The sequence below is a fragment of the Rousettus aegyptiacus genome, unplaced genomic scaffold, assembly GCF_014176215.1.
Source record: "Rousettus aegyptiacus isolate mRouAeg1 unplaced genomic scaffold, mRouAeg1.p scaffold_m13_p_11, whole genome shotgun sequence".
NCBI classification, from domain to species: domain Eukaryota; kingdom Metazoa; phylum Chordata; class Mammalia; order Chiroptera; family Pteropodidae; genus Rousettus; species Rousettus aegyptiacus.
Genome location: NW_023416286.1, coordinates 91,283,786 through 91,305,573, shown reverse-complemented (window position 1 = coordinate 91,305,573; position 21,788 = coordinate 91,283,786). Strand labels below are relative to the sequence as shown.

The window sequence follows — 21,788 nt, the reverse complement described above, 5'->3', positions numbered from 1 at the left end:
CGATGTGTCCTGTTAGCAGTTTCTAAAGTGACTTTAGCAGATCCATCTCAACCGAGCATCATTGCGTCTAAGCTCTAAGGAAGGACAAAAAAAAAAAAAGAGCAAACGAACAAGAGAGAATGGAAGAAGGAAAGCAGGTTAACTTCTAATCCTTAGCCTGTGAGGTTCGGTTGACATCCATGAGTTGGGTACAATGCTAACGATTTCAAGATCTAGCTCAAGTTCAATGTTTGTTTAGTGTCTGGTGCCTTCAAAAAATGGAAGCTATCAAAAATCCTCAAGCGAATGTACACTTGTAGTTCTCAGGAGATTTTAGGGTTGTTTTGTGAGTGTTTTTGCCTAGTATGTGCCAAATAAATAGCCGTTGAATGATTGAACACATAAACAAATAATAAATATTTGTAGAGGTTACATGGTCGTTTGACTCAGAGGTATTTTGGTGTTCCTAGCAACCAACCGTCATCTATTAGAACATTGAACTTCAACGCCTAGACCTCTTGTGATTGAAAACTGAGGTCTAAAAACAAATGAAGGATAAGAGTTTACTGAGAGCATCAATTCCCAAGAGTTATTAAAATTAAAATCTTTGGTTAGAGTTCCCAGATTATTTAGGATTTTTTTTTTTAAAGTGCCCATTTCCTTAAAGTTTTACGAGCTGTATATCTTAGAGTTTAGATTAATCTTAAATTCTGTTCTGTTTTGTTATACTAAGAGATGAAAGTGTTTCTTGGTCAATTATATTTTTGTATGTGATGGCGAGCTGAGCCACTTGACACCACTAAAAAATGCAATTTTGAAAAATTTAAGAGAAAAAGCAATTATTTCTAGAACTGGCAGAGCCTTTCCTGAGTTTAATTCTCGCTCTTTTAAATTTTTTATTCCCTTTAAGATACTGGGAATTATTAGACTGTAAATGATCTTACCACTTGCCAAATGTAATTTTCTATATGAGAAGATTAATAAGTATTGAGAATTTCCTTTGCTCTCCCTCGCAAGCAGGGCTCTCGTCTTTTCCGAAAGTCAAGTTCGTAGGGCTTTTTCCCCCTCTTCAATCTTTTCTTGTATTTAAGGGAGTTCTGCTCAGCTAAGCTTCGTGCCAAGTTTAGCTTCAGTAGACTTTTGTGACTCTGTGTAAGTCCTCAGATAATTGGGTTTCTGTCCAAAATTCTTGCACACAGTACCCAGAGCTGCTCTGCTGGCTGTCACCACACTACCCGGGGTTTTCTGTATGTGTCAAATCAGCAGAGAAATGCTTTTCAATCTTAGTCACATATGTTTTTAAGAAGAATTTGTTCTGGTCGTACTAATATTCCCAGTATGGGCTTATTAGTACTATTTTCCACCAGTAAATGTATGGTTTTTATCAGTGTCCGTCATAATGATAGATCCACAGCTGACCTTGGCTTCTCATTCGACCTATTTGTTAACGGGTGTGATGGAAATCCAACAAATTACACACTCTTTATTTCTGGTGGATTTTACTTTAGAAAATCAAATCGCTGTTTTATCCATCTGTCTGCCTCCCAGTCGCTGCATTGGGACTGTGTCAGGTCGTGACAGGTTGGCGGCCGTCCTTGCCTTCCTCTCCTCCGCTCTGCGGGCCCAGGCTCTCGGGAGCAGGCGGGGAGCCAAGGGGATCAGGCTGCAGTGGAAAATGGGGAAATGCGTCCAGTCATAGGCCTACTGCCATCCTTCTGCAATTTCTGCTCCATTTTATTAAATTAGATTTACTAGGGTGACATTGGTTAATGAAATTACATAGCTTTTAAACATACAATTCAGTCATCCATCATCTGTCTGTTGCATTGTGCGTTCATTACCCAAAGTCAAATCTCCTTCTGTCACCCTGTATTTGATCCCTTTTACCCTTATCTACTTCCCTCCTTCCCCCTTTCCCTCTGGTAACCACTAAACTGTTGTCTGTGTCTGTGAGTTTTTATTTGTTTCTCTTCTTCGTTCATTGCAGAAATCAAATGGTTTTCTACCTTTTCTGTCTGACTTATTTCATTTAGCATGATTATCTCAAGATCCATCCATGTTGTCACACATGGCAGTATTTCATCTTTTCTTATGGCTGAGTGAATTCCATTGTGTATATGTACTGCATCTTTTTCATGCAGTCATCCGTCAAAGGAGACTTTGGTTGTTTCCATGTCTTGGCCACTGTGAATAATGCTGCAACAGACATCCAAAATATGTAAAGAACTCATACACTTCAACAGCAAAACAAACAATCCAATAAAAAAATAGGTAGAGGACCTGAACAGACACTTCTCCCTAGAAGACATACAAATGGCCAGCGGACGTAACAAACAGCCAACAGACATATGAAACGATGCTCAACTTCACTAGCTATTAGGGGAATGCAAATCAAAACCACAATGAGCTACCACCTCACTCCTGTTAGAATGGCTGTCCTCAACAGGACAAGTAATCACAAGTGTTGGAGAGGATGTGGGGAAAAGGGACCCCTCATGCAATGCTGGTGGGACCGTAAATGGGAGCGGCCACTATGGAAAACAGTATGGAGGTTCCTCAAAAAACTAAGAGTTAATCTCCCATATGACCCAGCAATCCCTCTTCTGGGTATATGCCCCCCAAATTTGAAAACATCTATCCATAAAGATATACGTACCCCTGTTCCATTTATTTTATATGAGAGTCCATAGAATTTTGAAAGAAAGAGGGGGGATGAGAGGAGGGAGGGAAGAAGGAGAGAATGGAAAGGAAAGGAAGGAAAAAAGGAATGAAGAAAGGGAAGGAAGAAACAGAGAGAGAAAGGGAGAGAGAGAAACAAGGAAAGAAAGATCAAGCCAATTATGGAATCATGGTTTAGCAGAAATATGACTGGTCATGATGTTGGATTATAAATTTTTCAAATGTAATTTGAAAAAATATCTGTTAAAATTTGAAATGGAACGGAGAAGAGTAAGAAACTAAGTGTGGTTTTTAATTCAGATTAGAGGGTCAGAAAATTCATTGTGAGTAAATTGAAACCTGAATTTGGATTCTTTAATACAGGTACAACTGTGCAAAATTTAAAAATAAGCAATGCATTATTCCTGAGAGTGTCGAAGGTAAAATTAGATGAACAGATCTAAGCAGAAAACAAACCTCGTAAGTGTTAGGAACTTAGAAAAATTGTAAATTTCAGTGTGCTCATAATACTTGAGACATAAACATAAGTAATTAAGGACAAAAAGATCTCGAGGATGCTTGTGAAGAAGGCAAAATTAATATAGGGAGGCCTCCCTAATTTAGGTACACTAAAGAGAGCCCCTTGTTGGAATTATGTGGTGATTAATCTCAAGGACAGTTATACACTCTCAAATAAATGCAGTAGTACAATCTTGTGGCTAATAAAAAAACCTCAACAAAACAATAACAAAAACCTCTATACTGCTTCATGAATCTCTAACATCTCCCTTAAAATTTTACTCTGTAACAATCCGCGATGAGTCGAATTTACAAAAGTTTGGCCATTTATCCCCTTAAGCAACTTGCATTAATTTAGAAAACAGTAGATTCATCTAAGGTCAGTGGTAAACTATTTGAATATAGGTCTCCTAACATAACTTTTTTGACAAGTTCATTACTATTTATATTGAAGGGATGTTTGAAGATTACAGGCGTATTGGTGGTGAAACCCAGAAAGGTGATTTCTAAATAATCGAGTATTTTCATTTACATATAGCATTTTATGAGAGTTCCCCTCAAAGGGGAGGAATAATAAGGCATTCAAGTGCAGGGCGCCTTACTCACAGCTTGTGTCTCCACCCAAGAAAGAGGTCATAGAGGAGAGGTCATAGGGGGCAGACTTCCAGCCCCTCAGCCTGAAAGGTAAGTGGGAGGAAGAGATCAGGGCTAAGCTGTGATCGCCCTGTTATCCCAGAGTTTCCCTTGCCGCCAGTGTTTCTTTATTTTTATCTTTAGCTCATATTGATAGCTCGGGTGTGTGTGTGTGTGTGTGTGTGTGTGTGTGTGTGTGTGTGTGTGTGTGTGTGTGGTGTCGTCGTTGTTGTTGTTGTTGTTGGAGGCAAGGGGAGTTCCTTTTTAAAGAGACAAAAAGGAATGACATCTTTTTACAGGAAGACATTTTTCTGAATTCTTTTTAAATTCCAAAAATATGGACATTTGAATAAAAACTGTTAGCGAAAGTTTTCCAGATAAAACGTCTGAGAATATTTCCATTCCTTTGAAATTTCTCACTAACAGGGAGGGCTGCTATTCACTGAAGGATGCGTCGTTGTTAGAAATTCCTTCCTAAATTAATACCCAAATAAAGATGAGTTAAGGGAATGGAATGTACTTTTCCTTTACTTTAAAAGAATCCTTTATGATTTTAACATCCTTAGTAAAAATCCACTAATCACATTTTCTTTAAATTACCAAAAGTATATATATTTGACAACCCAAAGAACAGCGGTCACAATAGGATGGAACAATTTTCAGCATTCCCGAGCTCTGTTTTCCTATTAGAAATGTCACTAAATTGAAGGAAAGCAAAAGCTATCACATTAAGAAATTCCACTTGCATTTAAAATATCTATTTATAGGAATAGTAATCCTTATAAGCGCTATAGAACATTTAATTTATAAAAACGTGTTTTTACTTATGTACTTCTCAGCAAAGTGAGACATAATCCACATAATTTCTGCTACTTTTTCCCTCTGAGAATTCCTGTCATTTGTAGAAATGTGCTGTTGCTTTATCTATTGATTGACAGTGCTAAAATTATATTTTTAAAATGAATATTGAAAAAAGATGTCAGGATATAAATAGTATTAACCTCTCCTTAAACTGAACTTAGAACTCTTTTTTTTTTCCTTCTAAAATTACCTTACCAGCTTCATTTCGCTTAGGTCCTAGAGGGCTCACATAGAACTTAGCCCAAGTAGGCCTGGATTTAAATTTCCACTAAACAAATAAGACAATTAATTAAAGGTGACCTACAACGGTGAATTTCCAAAAATCCCATAACTTCCGAGGGCTAAGTACCAGATGGGAAGGGTATTGGAGACACGGTACTCTGCGTTCTGGTTTTATGGCTCCTCTCCAAGGCCTCACTCTATTTATTGCTGTGACATCTGGCAGGCTGTCTTTCCTGGGCTGTGCGTGCTCCTTGCCATGTGTTAGCATTTTCCTGGAATGAAAGTCAAGGAAATACCATTTCTAAAAATATGCCTCGTGGGTTTTAAAAAATATAATATTTCCTCCCCACCAGCTCGTTTACTGCGGGGTCCTAATAAGTGACATCCATACATTGAAGAAAAAAATCACGGTGGGTCCGATTTTATCCGTGCAACAAGTGTACCAACTGCTTTGACGAAGTGCGAACAGTGTCCTCGACTGTTTTGAAGACATTTTCATTTTGCGGGTTTGTGGCCACGCTCACTAAGAATAGGAGCTAAGTCATTTACTCAGTTCTTACACCAGAAACTGTTCTTCATGTATAGTAGCAACTACATCTCCCTAACGACGCTGCACAGCAGGTGTTGTTTATCATTAACATTTTATAAATAAGGACATTAAGACATAGATTGCTTCTTAGAAAACTCAAGTTCACATGCCTATTGAGTATGAAGTTGGGATCGCTTTCTTCTCTTTGTCTTTTAACTTTTTTTTTGTTTATTGTGAAAGACTTCTTTTCAAGATTTTTTTTTCTATTGCAAGATTTTAATTCGAAAATGTTTAACCATAGAGGAAAATAGAAAGAAATTTGCAGCGAGCACCATATACCCGCCACTATGCATTGTCACAACCCTCTGTTTGTACCTGAATCCATTTTATTTTTGGATAAACTTCAAAGTAAACTGTAGACATTATGACAATTTCCCCTGAATACTTTGGCATATGTTTCATTGTTAGAATTCAAAGTTTATGATTTTTTAAGTCAAAATTTTGAGGTAAAATTTATGTTTTTATGTAAAATACACATGTCTTAAGTGGACAAATCCTTGAGTTCCAGCAGATTTATGCACCGGTGCCAACCAAATTCTGCCATCTCCCCAGTAAGATCTCCTGCTCCCCCACCAAGCAGGTCTCCCCCAGAGGAAATCAAGTCAAGTGCTAGAACGTCACATAAACACTTCATACTCTTTCGCGTCAGGTTTCTGTCATGTTGTATGTGTTTTCGCGATGAACTTCTTCTCGAGTTTGTCAGTAGTTGATTTCTATTTCTCGCCGGGCGATGTTCTATCACATGAACTTATCACCCTTGGTTCATTCATTTTCTGTCTGTGGAGACCCGCGCCCTTTCCAGGCTATGAGAGTTGTCAGTGACATTGCTGCGAACGTTCTTGAACAAGTCCATTCGTGAATGCAGACTTTCGTGTCTACTAGGTCAGTGTTTAAGAGTGGAGTCTGAGCCACAGGTAGCCATGAAGTATGTGAAGTTTTAGAGGAACTTGCCAGGTCCTTGTCTCGAGCAGCTGTACCAGTTCCCATCCCCATCGGCAGCATGTGATCGCTTCAGCTGCCTCACAGCCTCCGCAGCACCTGGTGGAGTCTGTTGCCTACGGGAGCGCCTTCGTGCCGTTCTCGGAGAGCAGACGACTGTCTGCAAGTGTGGCCTATGCCTGGGCTCTCTCTTCTGTCCATCGGTTTGGTAGCTCTTCATGCTAGCGCCTCGTTCTGTTGGTCGCTGGAGCTCTACAGTAAGTCTTCAAGTCAGACGTTCTTTGTTTATAAGATCAGTTTAGATATCCTCGTTCTTCTAAAGTTGTGTGTAGATTTTGGAGTTAGCTTTCCAGTTGCTTAAAATACTCGGCTCGGTGGGATTGTGATCGGAATTCACATGTTGGCAATGTCGAGCCTTCCACTCCATAAGCACATACTCTTTCTCCATTGATGTAGCTTTTCTTTAATGTCTTCCAGTGACATTTTGTATTTCTTAGTGTAAAATTCCCGCGTGACTCTCGTTTCATTTATTGCTAAGTGTCTTTAATATTCTGTGTGCTCGACATCGTTGTTAGTCCTTAGGAAAACGCAAATCCAAACCACGAGGCATATACCACGTCACCCCCTCTCCTAAGACCGCAGGGTTCTCCGGCACGTGCTTTGCAAACCGCGCTGCTCCGTAGAATTGGGTCCAGACGGCTCTGCACGTCTCCTGGGGACCTTCGCATTTTCACCCTAACCTCGCTTCCATCCTCATCGTGTGTTGACCTCTCGCCCACGGTGTCGTTTCCTTCGTATATTCCGAAGGCAGTTTTCCTTCTCTAGGCAGACGACGACCTTCCTGTCGATTGTGCACGTGCTGTTCTTTTAGCTTGCAAGACTTTTTCTCGAGCTTGTTCAGCTTCGAAAACTCTCTGTGTCTCGCCCCCTTCATGTGGTCCTAGAATTCGGCTCAAGAGTCCCTTTCTCTCTGAAGTCTCTAAGGAGGAGGGGCGCGCTCCGAAAGCATTCCTACAATAACATGTGGTCCCTCCCAGTAGTCCGTCTGCGTCTCTGTGTGCTTGCGTCTTACCTCCAATAGGTGACAAGCTCCCGAAGGAGATGACATTCATCTCTCTATGCCAAATGTCAAGCATAGCACCTAGCACAGAGTAGGTATTCAGTAGATGTTGAATAAATGGATGGATGGGTGGGTGGTTGGGTGGATGAATAGTAGCATTTATTTAAACCAAAGTATTTCCTTGTCGGAACATTTATATTTATTTGAAATTGGTTGCTATAAAACATTCCACATTTTAATAAGCAAGATTATCCCAGTTTTCCAGCTTAAAAAGAAAAGCATTGAATTTTCAGGAGTAAGTAATAGTCTTAACTCAACCAGAATGTATATATACAATATTGAAGGTGGTTGGGTTTTATTCCTTTCAATAACAAAAGTGCTACGTGATGTGTACGTTGCAGTAAATTAGATATGCACTGTAACTTTGCCTTTTCACTCCGCCTGCATTTGAAGGCGTCGTGAGTGAAGCTATCCACACGCATTTGTCTTCATTAGCCATTCCAAGGTGATGCAGGTGGCCCGGCTCTTCTCGGGCACTTTAATTTGCCAATTATCGTACCCATGGCTAAGAACAGATAGTGATTAGTTTCACATTTTGCTCACTGGGCAGCTTAATGTTCTTGTCATCTTACATTGAGTTTTAAATATGCAAAGCACAAAGAACGTCAGGCGTGTTTCTCAGACTTGGGGTGTGTATATCACATCTCATAACTTGAATTGCTTCTGGGTACAGCAATTAAAGGGCCTGATTGATTAATAACAGAACAAGGTAACATAGCAAATGTACATCAAGGAACGTAATGTGGGTGTATAGACAAACATACATACATGCATGCATGTGTTTGTGTATACAGAGGCTTATATATATATAGACATATATGTACATACATACACATGTGTGCGTGTATAAAGACTTAGATATATCTTCTCTCGCAGAGGTACCATTGGCTAGCTTATGGAATCTGAGTGCTAGTTGATGGCTTAGATTATTACCATTTAAGAAAGAAAGAGAATGGTGTTTTTTTGTTTTTTTGTTTTTTTTTGTTTTTTTTTACAAAATAGCATTCGGCCTTAATAATCGCCTTCTTTGAATGTCCTCAGGCAACAGAGGTTATCCAGAGCTCAGAATTAGATGCACCATTTTTTTTAACAAAATGAATATTCACTTCCTTTATTTTGGACAGTTTGGTAGCAGCTATGAACTAATGCCTTTTTAAAAAAAAAGATTCATAGAAAAGTAGAAAAGTTCCCTTTGGAAAAATCCAAAACCACTGACAGTTTCGTCTTCTGTTCTTTAGCATAATTGCCTGTGAGTGAAGTTGACTCATTTATGGAGACTTAACCTAGCACCATTATTAGCAGAAAAGATTATTGAACATTATGAGAAGGCATGGGAAAATGTCAGGCACATAGCATCCCAAACATAAACTTTATTTGCTACCCTCTCGAAGAATGTGTTTGCATATAATGTTGTTCACACCACTGATAACAGAAAATGTATTTAATAACTACTCAGAATTAATATGCTGTAGTATGCATGGCTGCCTAATTTAATTTATCTCTGATTAAGCCTATTATGTTCGAGATCATTTACAGAAGAGATTTTTCTTTTTTTTTTTTTTTTTTTGCCAGCTGTAAGCTTATTTGAATTGTAATACAAGTTAATAATGTGTGAAATAAGCAGGGATGCCTCCTTCTAAACATTAACTCTGCCCACCGACTTCCCGAGATGATGCATACTCAGATCACTCGTCGGCATTTACTTTGTATCTCTCACAAAGGCCAGATAGTGAAACGGTATGAAAATTAACTCGTTTAGAAGGCAAAGACAAATGGAGCAGTGGTGCTTGAATCTTAAAATGCAGAGAAAAGGCCATTGTATTATGCATGTAATGGGAAAAAATTAGTGATTAGTAATTACACAACGTGACATATCAGGTAACATAGAACCTTGGCCCAATTGTTGTTCTAAGTACATTCCTTCAACACTACAGAATCATTTGATAGGATAGAGCGGGATCTCCAGGGTTTGGCGGTGATCTCTGCACATGGGCCTGATGCTCGGGTGATCGGGTCTCTTCCGGGGGCCCCGTTCAAGAGAGGGAAGGGCCTCGTGTACATGCTCTCCAGGGATTTGTTCTCCAGCTTATGGGCCGGGCTTGTCTTTCTCCTTCCATCGGGAGGAGTAAGGAGGAAGGGAAGGAAGGAGGAAGAAGGAAGAAGGAAGGAAGGGAGAGGAAGGAGGGAAGGGGGGAGGGAGGGAGGGAGGGAGGGAGGGAGGGAGGAGGGAGGGGAGAGGGAGGGAGGGAGAGGAGGAAGGAAGGAAGGAAGGAAGGAAGGAAGGAAGGAAGGAAGGAAGGAAGGAAGGAAGGAAGGCCTGAGTGAGGGTCTGGCGGGATGGGGGGGGGTGTAGGGACGTGTCGTTATTGTTGTAGTTTTACTTCTGTCTCCTGTACTTCCTTCCTTCCTTCCTTCCTTCCTTCCTTCCTTCCTTCCTTCTTTTTCTTTCTTTTTTCTTTTCTTTTCTTTTCTTTTCCTTTCTTTCTCTCTCTCTCTCTTTCTTTCTTTCTTTTATTGATATATTTTTTAAAATCAATTTATTTTTTATGGCGACATTGGTTAACAAAATCCAGTAAGTTTCAGCTGTACACTTGAACGATAAGACATGTGTATTTACATTGTGTGTTCACCTCCCACAGTTAGATTTCTTTCTTTCACCCCATATTTGACCCCCGTTACCCCATCTACCTCCCCCACCCTCTGGTAACCACTAGTCTATTGTCCATGCCCATGAGTGTCTGTTTGTTTGTCTTGTTCATTTGTTGCTTTTAGGTTTATATCCCACATATAAGTGATATCATGTGATTTTCAACTTTTTCTGTCTGGATTATTTTGCTTCGTGTGATTATCTCGAGGTCCATCCACGTTGTCTCAAATGTCAGTATTTCATCTCTTCTTATGGCTGAGTAATATTCCATTGTATGTATGGACCACAGCTTCTTTATCCAATCACTTATCATAGGGCATGTCAGTTGCTTCCATGTCCTGGCCACCGTGAATAATGCCGCTGTGAACATCAGTGTGCAAGTATCTTTTCAGAGATGGGTTTTCAGTTCCGTGGGGAAAATACCCCGTCGAGGGATTGTTTATGCTTCTTTTGAACCAAATGTTTCATCCGTCTGTCTGACTCTTCTTTTCAGTGTCATGAGTGGTTATGGCCAAAAATGTTATTGGTCTAATCATGTCCCCTTTCTCAGCAGTGGCCTTACATAGAACTATATGCCTCCCAGGAGGTAGTGATATGGCTCAGAATATAAACTTTATTATTTATATATCTATTTAAATTTGGTAACCTAATTGCTTCTTATTCAGCCCAATAGTGCCTCTCTTCCTGCTTGGAATGCCTTTTCTGACCCCCTCATGGAAGCTCTACCCCATGCTCAAGACCTTCTTGAAATCCTACCTGCTCCATGCCAATTTCCCACCCGCATCAGGCCATGCCGTTTCCTCCTCGAGCTCCTTATGAGGTCTTTGACTTGGCCATTTGGTCACTTTTCATACATTCAACAGTGAGCTCCCTTAAGGGAGATGCCTTGAGTTTTAAGTCTTTGGGTCCCCATAGGGCCTAAAACAGTCTCGCGTGCAAAAATTACATCAGTCGATGGTGGTGACTGATAATCAGAATGAAAATATGACAAAGGAGAAACTCATATATCATGAACCCTAGGTAGACACATTTAAAATCAGTTTGCGGGTTCTCATTTGTTTTAAATGTGAAGTGGAAACTCACGTGTAATATTTTAAATGTCTGAGATCATAAAGTGGATCTCTCCTTGCTTCGAATGGCTCTTGCTAGACCTACACTAGTTTAAATCTCAGAATGAATATAGAGTTTCTTAGCCCTGGCTTCCATTGGAATTGGCTGGGGAATTTCAAACACATATGCTGATGACTGGAACTCACCTTCAGACCAATTATATCAGAGAATAGTGTCATTTTTAAAAAGTTAACCACATGATTCAAGAAGAAGCCAGAGCCGAGGACCACTGGTGTAAAGGGAACTTACAGGCCGTTAAGTTCATTCATCCATCTGTGTTTGATTGCTTTCTCTAGCCGTTTAGCAATGAAGTATTAGAACACTTCTAATAGGATTGAAATTATAGGTTTTTGAGGCAGGCATCCATTACCACATCCTTCTCTCAAGCTACCAATCAAGGTGACCCACTGTCTCAGTTTGGCAGGCACTGTCCTGGTATCTGTGCGGAAAGTCCTACGTGGTGGGAAACCCTTCAGTATTGGCAAACCAGGACAGCTGGTCACCCTACTACCAACAAACTCACTTTTGGGGTACTGCAGAGTTGTATTTTGATAAATTTTCTTTGACAAAGAAGAAAAATTATTCAGTGTAGGATTTACAATATTTAATGGAAAGACAGAAATAATTAGAAAAAACCTTTAAAACCTCGGCAGCCTTGAGAGTAAAGAGACATAGCAAGAAAAAAATAATTACAAATTCTTGTAGAATTCCTGCAATTAAGACGAAGGAGGGAACTTTATTGCCTGTAATTAATTAAAGGACATGAAAATATTCATTCGCTTTTATCTTTGCTATGTAGATAAATTAAGAATGATTTTGTAATATGAAAAGGCATTAAGTGAAAAACATCTCAAATTTGTAAATATAATGAACCGAACTATAAGCTCCTTGAGGATGGCTATTGTGACATTTAGGAAAGAAAGACATAATCAGAGCTACGGGAAAAGTTACTGACAGAGCATCTGGCTCCGAGATCTTTTTTTTGTTAGGTTCTTTGGCCTCTTTCCTATTATACATTCTTTTATTCCCAGTGACATTTAGCACAATCCCTTCCTTTCAGATAAAAGTGAATGTTGGTAGATTGATAGAAAAAGTGAAAGTATTTTAATAATGAAAACAATTTTTAGCAGTTTAATTTATAATTGTAGCATTAAAAATTAGTCATCATGAATGCCCGTTTGGGTTTTATTTTGATATCACGGTATAGTCCTACGGCTTAAGGATTAATTTATCTCAGTGATTATCACATCGATCACTGAGCAGCCAGTCTAATTACCACATGGTTGATTCATTTCTTTCGCTGATTTTGCCAAAACTGTCAGATGTGTCCCAGTCATCTGACCATCTTTGTGCCCAAATCAAATCCACTGAGTGGGCAGCAATTCAGCCAAAGCTTTGATCATCAGCTGCCCAAGATGTGGATGGTACCACACAGATGAGATGCCGAACTCCTTAGAAACGTCTAGTTCCATTAAAATTGGAGTAGATTTTTCTCCCACTCTAAAAGCTCTATGTTGCTGTAAGAGAAAGCACCAACGAATTAAACCTCTGATATATTATGTTTTTTTTTTTTCTTTTCCCCCTAACCAAAACATTTAGCTGAGGTAAAACTCAGAGATACATATCGTAGAATGGGAAATCGCAGATCGACTCATTCATCCGTCCCAAAATATGTTAATAAATAGCACCTGGGGGGGAAGTGGGGCGCATCTGTAGGCAGGTACGTTTGTAGTACATCAGGTAAAACAAAATTGGACTGGTACCTTTAATGCAGGAGGGGAAGGGCATGAGACGTATGCATATTCCGAGATTATCTAGCCACAGAACACTTGATGGCGGCATCCGGAGGGGCTTGATCCAGCCTTCTAATTTTGTGGTCGAATCCGTATCGCTTTCTCTCATCGACTGTAAGAACTTCCCTCATCCCTCCTGATCGCTCCTCGCTGACCGGCTCACCAGTGCTGTGATTCCAAGAAACGAAGGCAAAAAGTATTCGCTTAGAAAAGATGCGCTTTTAGAGTGTAAGGTTTCAACATCGTATGTTTTGATTCTAATAGCTTTTATTTAATTGGGCGTCTACAATACGCCAGGCGCATATTATACGATTTAATCTTAACAGCCTGCAAAATAGATAACGTTATGTCCATTTTCCCGTTGGAGAAATTATTAGCAACTCGAAGTTCATACATTCAGCAAATGGAAGAATCGGGATTTAAAACCAGGTCAGTCTGACTAGAAAGTTCTTTGTCTCGTCAAGCTCAAAGATAGGATTACAGCCGCGTCGAAGTGGCTGCACGGTTCATTTTTGAAAGTAATTGGCCCGCTATTAAGTACGGCACAGGACCGAGAGAATTACATAATTTAAGGTGACAAGTTTGTAAGAAATGTACTCAGGAGAATAAAAATATATCCAAGTAATGTATTAAAAGGATGGCCAGCAAGCTGACTAAAATTTGTTTTGGGGATGAGGCGAGACGCACATACATATTCACGTTAGTGTACACGTATGTGCATGCATTCTAAGCCACAGTATGGCTTTTAGGGCAGCAAAAGGGTAAGTACAAAATTAGAAGGTAAACTGGGACTGTGCGGATAGTTTTTTTGCTGGATAGTGGTGCTTTTTGTATGAATTGTGGGAATATGTTGAATGAATGCCTGGGTGGAGGGTCGCAGTTAGTATTCAGTGATGTAATTTACTTGATGGTCAAGCGAGTGACCACTGTTTAGAGTTATCTTAAAGTCAGACGATTTTCTGCAGTCTCTTATTTAATAAACTGGCATAGCTTTTCTTAAAATCTTTATTTGGGCCAATCCTGTTACTATTCTGTTTTTAAATGCTTTTCTTGATGTTTGTTTCTTTTCCCTCTCCTCCTCCCTCCCTCCTTCCCTCCCTCCCTCCCTTCCTTCCTTCCTTCCTACCTTCCTTCCTTCCTTTTTTCCTGTGTATAGCAAAATCGATGTGGTGTCTGCCTCAAAGTGATTTTTGTTCCAAATTTCTTGAGCTGACATAGCAGTGAGATGCTATAAAGATACATTAATAGAGGAGTTAACTCACCGTTGCCTGATGCCCCGTAGAACATAAGAGAAAATTAAAATGATTCTGTCACCAGCCTCCCTGGAAGAAGTTGTTATGTAGTTAGTAGTCAATTTGGGCTAATACCTAAAGTTCTCTGGATAAGCAAACTAGACTATAAAGTACACAATAAGTATATATAATTTTGAAGTAAAAGTTTTAAGACTGCAAACGGCAGCAAGGAATTAGAAAACTCTGGAGATAAATGGAGGAGAGAGGGAAGAAATGGAGGAGGAGATGCGGCTCGGCGGGAAATGCCAGCAGAGGCTCGGAGGAGGACGCCGCGATGGGAGGAGGCGGGGGAGTAGCTGCGGTGTGCCGGGAGACGCCGCAGACTCATTCTTGGGACGCTGGGAGGCTCTAGAGGGGTGCGAGGGTGAGGCTGGAGAAAGGGGGCCCGGTTGAAAGTAGCTGCAGAGTAGTTGGCGGGGGTTAGTGGCATGCGATCCGTGCGGCCGATCCTGTTCCTCTCCCTGCCTCCCACGGCCACTACCAGTCCTCCCCCCTGCTGGAGGTGTGAGGGTCGTGCTAGGATGCACTGAGTCAGAGATGCTCCGGGCTCAGGGCAACTCGGCCCCGGGGGCGAGAGGTCCCACGCAGCAGAGTGAGCATGAGCAGGCAAGACCCTCCTGGACCATCCCACACCATAGCTCCCAGAGCACCTATAGCCAGGGACACCTGCAGCCAGCGACTAGCTCTTCAGGCAGGAGTGTGAAGGGTTCTTATCTAAAGAAACCGAAGAGCCCAAAAGAGTGACCTGACTGGCGTATGGAATCCCCATCGAAATGGCTGCATGTCTTGCCCGGTTACCTCCCAGGGTATAAGCACAGCCCGCCCCTACCCAGGGTTTCCGGTCAGCCTGACGGTGACTCGCTGTCCCTAAGTATAAGTGAATTGTATATTGTCTTTATGTACATATGTGTGTGTGTGTATGCATATGTGTGTGCACACATTTAAGATAGTCATATATATAAATAAATATATTCTGTAATTTTATATATTAATGTTAAATATGAGAGGGTTACCAGATATTTGTGTATAGACCCCCCCGCCAACATAAAATGTAGACTAAAATATAGACATTAAAACAGAGAGAGAGAGAGAGAAAGGGACTAGGGAATCAGAAAAAAATACAGAGGTAATTCAGGAGACAAAAGAAAAGCTTTTAAAAACCCATAATAGCTTTAGAAAGATGAGAGACGGTATTATATCTATGAAGTAAAAAGGGCATTCTATTTTAAAAAAAAAACAATAATTAGAAAATGAGAACGAGATCTTAGAAATCAAACATAGTAAAAAATTTCATTTGGAGGCATAGAGCAAGCCAAGGAAACTTTCTGTGACATAGACTGACAGGCGAAGGGAGGTGGCGGGGGTGGGGCTGGGGGAGGGGAAGAGGTAAGAAATGCCTCAGGTCAGCCCACGAGGTTCAGCGTTTCACCGCAGAGGTTCCGGAAAGGGACACAGAAAAAAATGATGATGGGGAGACAAGTACCAAAGAATAATACAAGGAAAAAAAAAAAAATTCAGAACAGGAATTTACAATTTAAAAGGGAGAGAAAGTGCCCAGAACAATGGATAAGATCCCCACTAAGATTCCTTTCTGGGAGAGCTCAGACCACCAGGGATTAAAACGAAGATGTCAGATCCTTCCAGAAAAATCGAGCAGGTCACACGTAAACAATCAGGAAAACCCGCAGTATCGGACTTGTCAGCTGTAGCCCCGGAAGCTGGAAGACAGTGCCACAGATCCTGAAAAATTCCGAGGGAAATGGCTGTTGCTCAGAACTCAGTCACGAGGTGAACTAGCAAATGTGCGAGAGTAGAATTAAGACATTTTCAGACACACAAGGAAGGTCTCAACAAATTTACCTCCCGTGTGTACCTTTTCTCAGGAAGCTTCTAGAGAATTGCTCTACAAAAATGAGGCTGTAAACCAAGAAAGAGGAAACCATGGGATCCAGGAAACGGGGGACCCAACACAGGCGAGAGGCACAGGGATTTCGCAAGATGGTGTTAAAAAGAAGCCCCAGGACCACAGGTGGGCAGCTGACCTGGGCACCCGCTAGGTCGGATGGACGGACGGGGTGGGACGCTTCGAGAGGGAGTGCTAGGTGTGACAGTTTGGCCGACTGGGTCGAGCATTAAAACCATGAAAAATGGTTTTAATAGGGCTTTTATGGTTCTTTTAACTAGTTCGGGAACAGTTAGTAAGAGGTAAACCTACACAAAAGGAAGAAATAAAAGACAACATCAGGAAAAACAAGCTATCAAACGAGACAGGAAGTGTATCCTTATGCTATGGTGACTCAGTAGTAACAATATTGCATGGTCATAATGAACGTAGAGTATCGACGTGTCCCCACCTCGCTGCTTAACCTCGTGGAAGGCTGGGGCAGAAAGCTTGAGTAAGAGCGCGGCATTTTTCTCATTTTGCCTACTAGAAAAACATGAGATACTCTCTAAAAATGCTAAACATCGCCTTGCACACATCACTTAAATATGTGGAATCAAATATCAGAATTGAAAGTTAGAAGTGGTTTTCTCTCCCCCCGCCCGGCAGGGTCCGACCTTCTCGAAGGGAGGGTGGCCAAGGGGTGCTAGTCCTCCTCCCTTTCCCGAGCAAGCCACTGCGTTAACCAAACTGGGAGCAAGCGTGGGGGCACAGGGCACGCTGCTCGCTCGGGCAAATCGTATCTGTCGTCGGAGAAGCAAACAAACAGAGACAGTGGTTTCCTCTAAGGGCAGAAGGGACTGGGTAGGGAGGGGCGGGGTGGGGTTTCTGGTTTGGGTTATAGGCTTTGCAGAGTTATTTGCTTTTTTTTTTAAACCTCTAGGCATATATTACTTGGATAAGTATTGGGTTGGTTTTTAAAATCACTGAAATTACAAATAGAGGTTATAAAACCAAAGTACACATAGTTTCCTCCAAAAAACAAACAACAAAAAAAGGTCAAAAACAAAGAGGAAGAAGTCGATGGTGCTTCCGTTGCTGTCCTTCAGAACTAGCACGTGGAGGAGACGCCACAGGGGCCCGGGGACCCTCCGCCGGTCTCACTCCTGCCGGCCAGCATTTCCTGTCGTCCACGGCTGCTCCCCGCAGCGGAGTCTAAGACCTGCGGGGCCCCCTCCCGACCCCCTCCCGCCCCGTTACGGCGCCTGCCTCCTCCCTCACCCGGGCCTTCGCTTACGGCGCAGATGCTGCTCATTGTCTGTTTACGCATTCCCACACACGCACGCGCACACACACACACGTGCATGCATGCACACACACGTGCGTGCGCACACGCTGAGCCCTCCCAAACGCCCCCTGTTCTACCTCCGGCCCTACGTTCTCACATCTCGGTGCGGATGGCTCACAGCTCCCTTTCTCTTCACTCCTGTTGGGTCGCCCTTGGCTCCGCGCACCGCGCACCGTGGCCTTAAATCGCAGGCGGTGTTCAACCCGCTCCGTCTTTGCTAAGAGCGCAGAAGGCGCCGTGGACAGGAACCATATGGCCCTGCGGTCGGTTCCCCCTGCAGAGCCTGCCACAGCGCGGACATCCTCCAGGTACTGCCGCAGACAATCATTGAATTAATTAACCGCTCTTTCGTTCAACCTGAACTCTATTCAGTCATGTGGCCCCAGGCCCAACGTCTGCGTCGACATACATGAATACGACCGGGAGGGAAGGGTGTTTTTCATTTGCTTCTGTTTTAAGGACCCGTATGTGCTTTCTCCTAAGGCGCGAGGTCACGCTCAGGCCTAGAGGGTAAACCACTCCCCAGAACGTTTGCTTCCCTTGTGAGGAGCAGGGAAAACTTGTCACCTGCAGGGCTGAAGTTTTCATTTGGCCCTGCATAGGGTACAGGTAGCCTGGCACTGAGGAAAATGGTGCCCGTGGGACGTCAGCTCGGCCTCCAGGTAGAGAAGCCCTTGGGCTTGGCCCTGCACCCGCTGGGCAGCAGCACAGCCTCAGATGTGGCCGGAAATGAGAAAAGCTCTCACGAGACGGTCGGTATGAAAAAGGCGGTCGATCGATAACTCGATGACGTGACGCGGGCACCTCGGTGGAGCGGGGCCACTCGGCATCCAGCAGCCTCGGCTTCTCCCACCCGACTCGGGTCCCTTTCCTGCTTCGCTCGGCTTTACGCCACACTCCCCAAATCTCCTCCTAACCACTCCGATTACCCTCCAACGACGTAGAACAGCATTCGTCTAAAACCTTTCATTTGTGGAAATAACAACATGCCCCCCAACGTGTCCCAGCGTTCGCAAATGGCGGCGTGCCGAGGCGCCGCTGGAGAGGCTCGGGTGGGCTCTGCAGGCTCCGACCCCGCCAGGGCTCCAGCTCGCGATGCCGAAGGCAGAAGTGAGTGAGGGACAGGTGGCCGCCTTCGCGTCCCCGCCCGGGCAGCGCCTTTGCCGCGGGGCCGCTCTTAAAGGCCGCACTTCTAATCGCAAAGAGCCCCGCGTCGGGTGGGCGGGCTCTGTCTCCATCGGCATTTATTCCCGTTGGACACAACGTGTATTTGGCTCTTTTGATTATGGTCTGTTCTCCCTGCTGGAATGTAAGGTGCCGGCGGGCATGTCGTGTGCTCTCTGTCCTGCCCTGCCCGCCCGTGTCTTAGAGCGGCCGGATGGATGAATTCGTATGAAAGAGCGTGTTGTGGGCGCAGAACAGTTCCGGGAAGGCCACGCCGACCTCCGGCCGTTCTCTCTGAGCAGGGAGACCGGGGGCCTGTGGGAGGAGGAGGGACTTTCGGTGTGTCTGTCTCAGTGGGCGCATGGATCACTTTTGAGGACGGGAACACGGGCTTCGCGGAGAATCCCATCGAAAGCGTTTCTCAAAAGGCCGTGATGAAAACATAAGTTGCTCAGCACGATGGATTCTGGGCCTGACCACGAACACCCTTTGGAACCTCTCTGCTCTCCACAAGTCAGGTCTCATGTTCGTGCGCCGTGCGCTCCCTGGAGCCTTTACTGGCTCCTCCGACACAATGGTGTCCTCTCTGCTGGTGTGTGTGTGTGCGTGTGTGTATGTGTGTGCACGTGTGTGTGTGTGTGGGGGGCTGGTTAAGTCAGATAAGGCCCCCCCCGAGTCTTACAGACCCTTGCTGGAAGACCCTGAGTCTCAGTTCCCTTACGTGTAAAATCGGGGTGATTCTTCCTAAGAACAAAGGCCGCTCTCCAAACAAAACACGATGAAGTCCTGCGTATTCCGTGGCCAGTGGCGTCTGGCTCAAGGCGGGCCTGCCGCTGCCCTGCAGAAGGTGACCCGGCCCGCAGGCTCTTGGTGCCGTCCATGGCCCTTCCCGCTCCGAGCGTGGTCCCAGCAGCACCAAGGAGCTTGGGAGAGACGCAGGGTCCCAACCGCCAGCTGCTCCAAAGAACCGGAATCTGTTTTAAAACCACCCAAGTGACTCCCGTGCACAGTGGAGTTTGACAAGCTCCGTTTTTACGTTTCTTAAGCAGTGTTTCAGACAGGCTCGTGTGATGAATCGAGTATGTTTTTCCTGTATTTTCTGATTCTTTGACAACTTAGGGCCCTGCGGACCCCAGTACGGGGTTGGGCGGGGGGAGGGGGGAGGTGGGGGGGTGGGGGGTGGACACTGCCCTTCCCAGGGTTCCCTAATTCCTAGCAATAGCAAATAGTTTGCCTGGCAGCATGCCTTTGATATGCAGATCAACCAACCCAGAGTCCACACCCCCACCCGCCTCCTGTGATCAGGCCCCTGCAGTTTTATTTGTCAATTCTATCTCATAAAACTGGAAAAAACAAACCAATTTTTTATGATGATGAAAAATAAACTTTGGCTGCGGATACAGGATTTTGCTACCCAAACTGGCCCTGCCAGATTCGACGTTCTGCCCCAGCAGTGTCTAAACTTCGACCTGTGGCCCTCGCGAGTGGCGGCACCCCAAAACCACGCACCCCTGGCTCGGTAACTGTTCCCTTGGGTTGGGGCTTGACCCTTTCCCAAGAAACCTAATTTGCCCAAGGGAGTCTCACACAGAAAAAGAGCGTTTGCATCTGATTAGGGAAATGTTCCTGCCATAATGACTTACTTAGAAAGGGAGAGGACAGAATGGAGCGGAATGGATTGATAAGCCAGTTTGAGCAGGCCCGGAGCAACCTGGGCCTCGGAACCCGTATAAAAGGCGCCTCGCCGCACAGCCGTCTGCAGAGACCGGGTCTGGTCCCTGCGAACCCCCCGCGCAGTCCCGCTCCGACGGACGCGCTTGAGTCTCGCTCCCGCTGCTAGGATGGTGCGGGTTTCTCGATTCAGCCCTGCAGATCCCAGTGCAGAAAGTGCTCGCCGAGGTATGTTACCCGTTGCAGACTTCGCAGACTTCGTGAAGTCCTTTAGATCCCCGCGGAGTGGGTGGCGGCGGTGATGCCCGAGGTTCAGGAGTTGGTGAGCGTGCTGATTGATGCCCGAGTTGCTAGGAGGGAGAGCTTGACTCAGGTTTTCCCTCACTTCTTGGACTTAAAGTGAACCAGCAGGCAGCAGTGGGCAGCTGAGGTCTCATCCAGCTCGGGGAAGGATGAGGTGAGGCAAAAAAAGAGAAAAAAAAAAGGAGAAAGGAAGAAAGGAAGGACGAATGGATAGAGGGAAGGAAGGAAGGAAGGAAGGAAGGAAGGAAGGAAGGAAGGAAGGAAGGAAGGAAGGAAAGAGGGAGGGAGGGAAGGAAGGAAGGAAGGAAGGAAGAAGAGAAAAGAAAAGAAAAAAAAGAAAAGTAAAGAAAAGAAAAGAAAAAAAGGGAAAAAAGGAAAAGAAACGCAACAAAAGAAACGAACATTGCCCCTGCCAGGCTCTTTTGTGCTGCTCTGTTTCTTGTTTCTTTGGTTTGGTCTTTTTTCTCTTCTCTTTTCTGCCACGAAAAATAAAGTAGATTTGTTTATAGCTCCAAGGCTAGCAACAAACATACCGAAATGGCAAAGGTGACAACGGAAAGTTTTTTAAGATAAATTTTAAAGACCTGAAGCTAGATTAATTTCTTTATGTAAGCGTTCTCTGCTCTTTGGTTAAAAAAAAAAAAAAAAAAAGGTGAAACCGTGGACCATGTTTAAGTTAGCCAGTTTAAGCTCGAAGTCCCATCTATGCACAGTGGTAATGAGAGTTTAGCTTTTTTAAAATTTAAATCTATCTTTGAACAATTAGCAAATTATTAAATGACCTTTCCTTCAAAGTCTGCAAGCGTTTGCTTGTTTCCGTGAATGAGAGAGCGTGTTTTACAATATTCACGCTGATTAATTGACGAAGGCTGATAAAACCCAAGCAGGGCTAAGATGCCGTGCCCCAGCCGGAGTATAAATTACTTTCGTTCAATAATGTTTTGAGTTGCTATACATTTATGGTTTACCTTTCAATACATATTAGTCTTAATTGGAATATCCATTGTGGAAATTTATCTCTGAAGATGACCGTCAGGAACCACAGTGGGGACTAAGCA

The 21,788-nt window shown here is 43.6% G+C and overlaps 1 protein-coding gene across 10 annotated transcripts in view; it reads left to right on the top strand.

The window, feature by feature from the left end:
- ENOX1 (ecto-NOX disulfide-thiol exchanger 1) overlaps positions 1-21,788 on the top strand; it is a 436,596-nt gene that overhangs the window by 236,583 nt on the left and 178,225 nt on the right. For 7 of the 10 annotated variants that reach the window (XM_036228929.1, XM_036228928.1, XM_036228926.1 and 4 more), the window contains one exon: positions 16,246-16,391. The exons of 2 other annotated variants lie outside the window; for them this stretch is intronic. In XM_036228929.1, the coding sequence (XP_036084822.1) occupies positions 16,304-16,391 (88 nt within the window). In that variant the 5' untranslated portion in view covers positions 16,246-16,303. Of the gene's footprint in view, positions 1-16,245; positions 16,392-20,036; positions 20,656-21,788 lie in introns of those variants that run through there. One more of the 10 variants, XM_016158158.2, reaches the window with a different exon arrangement.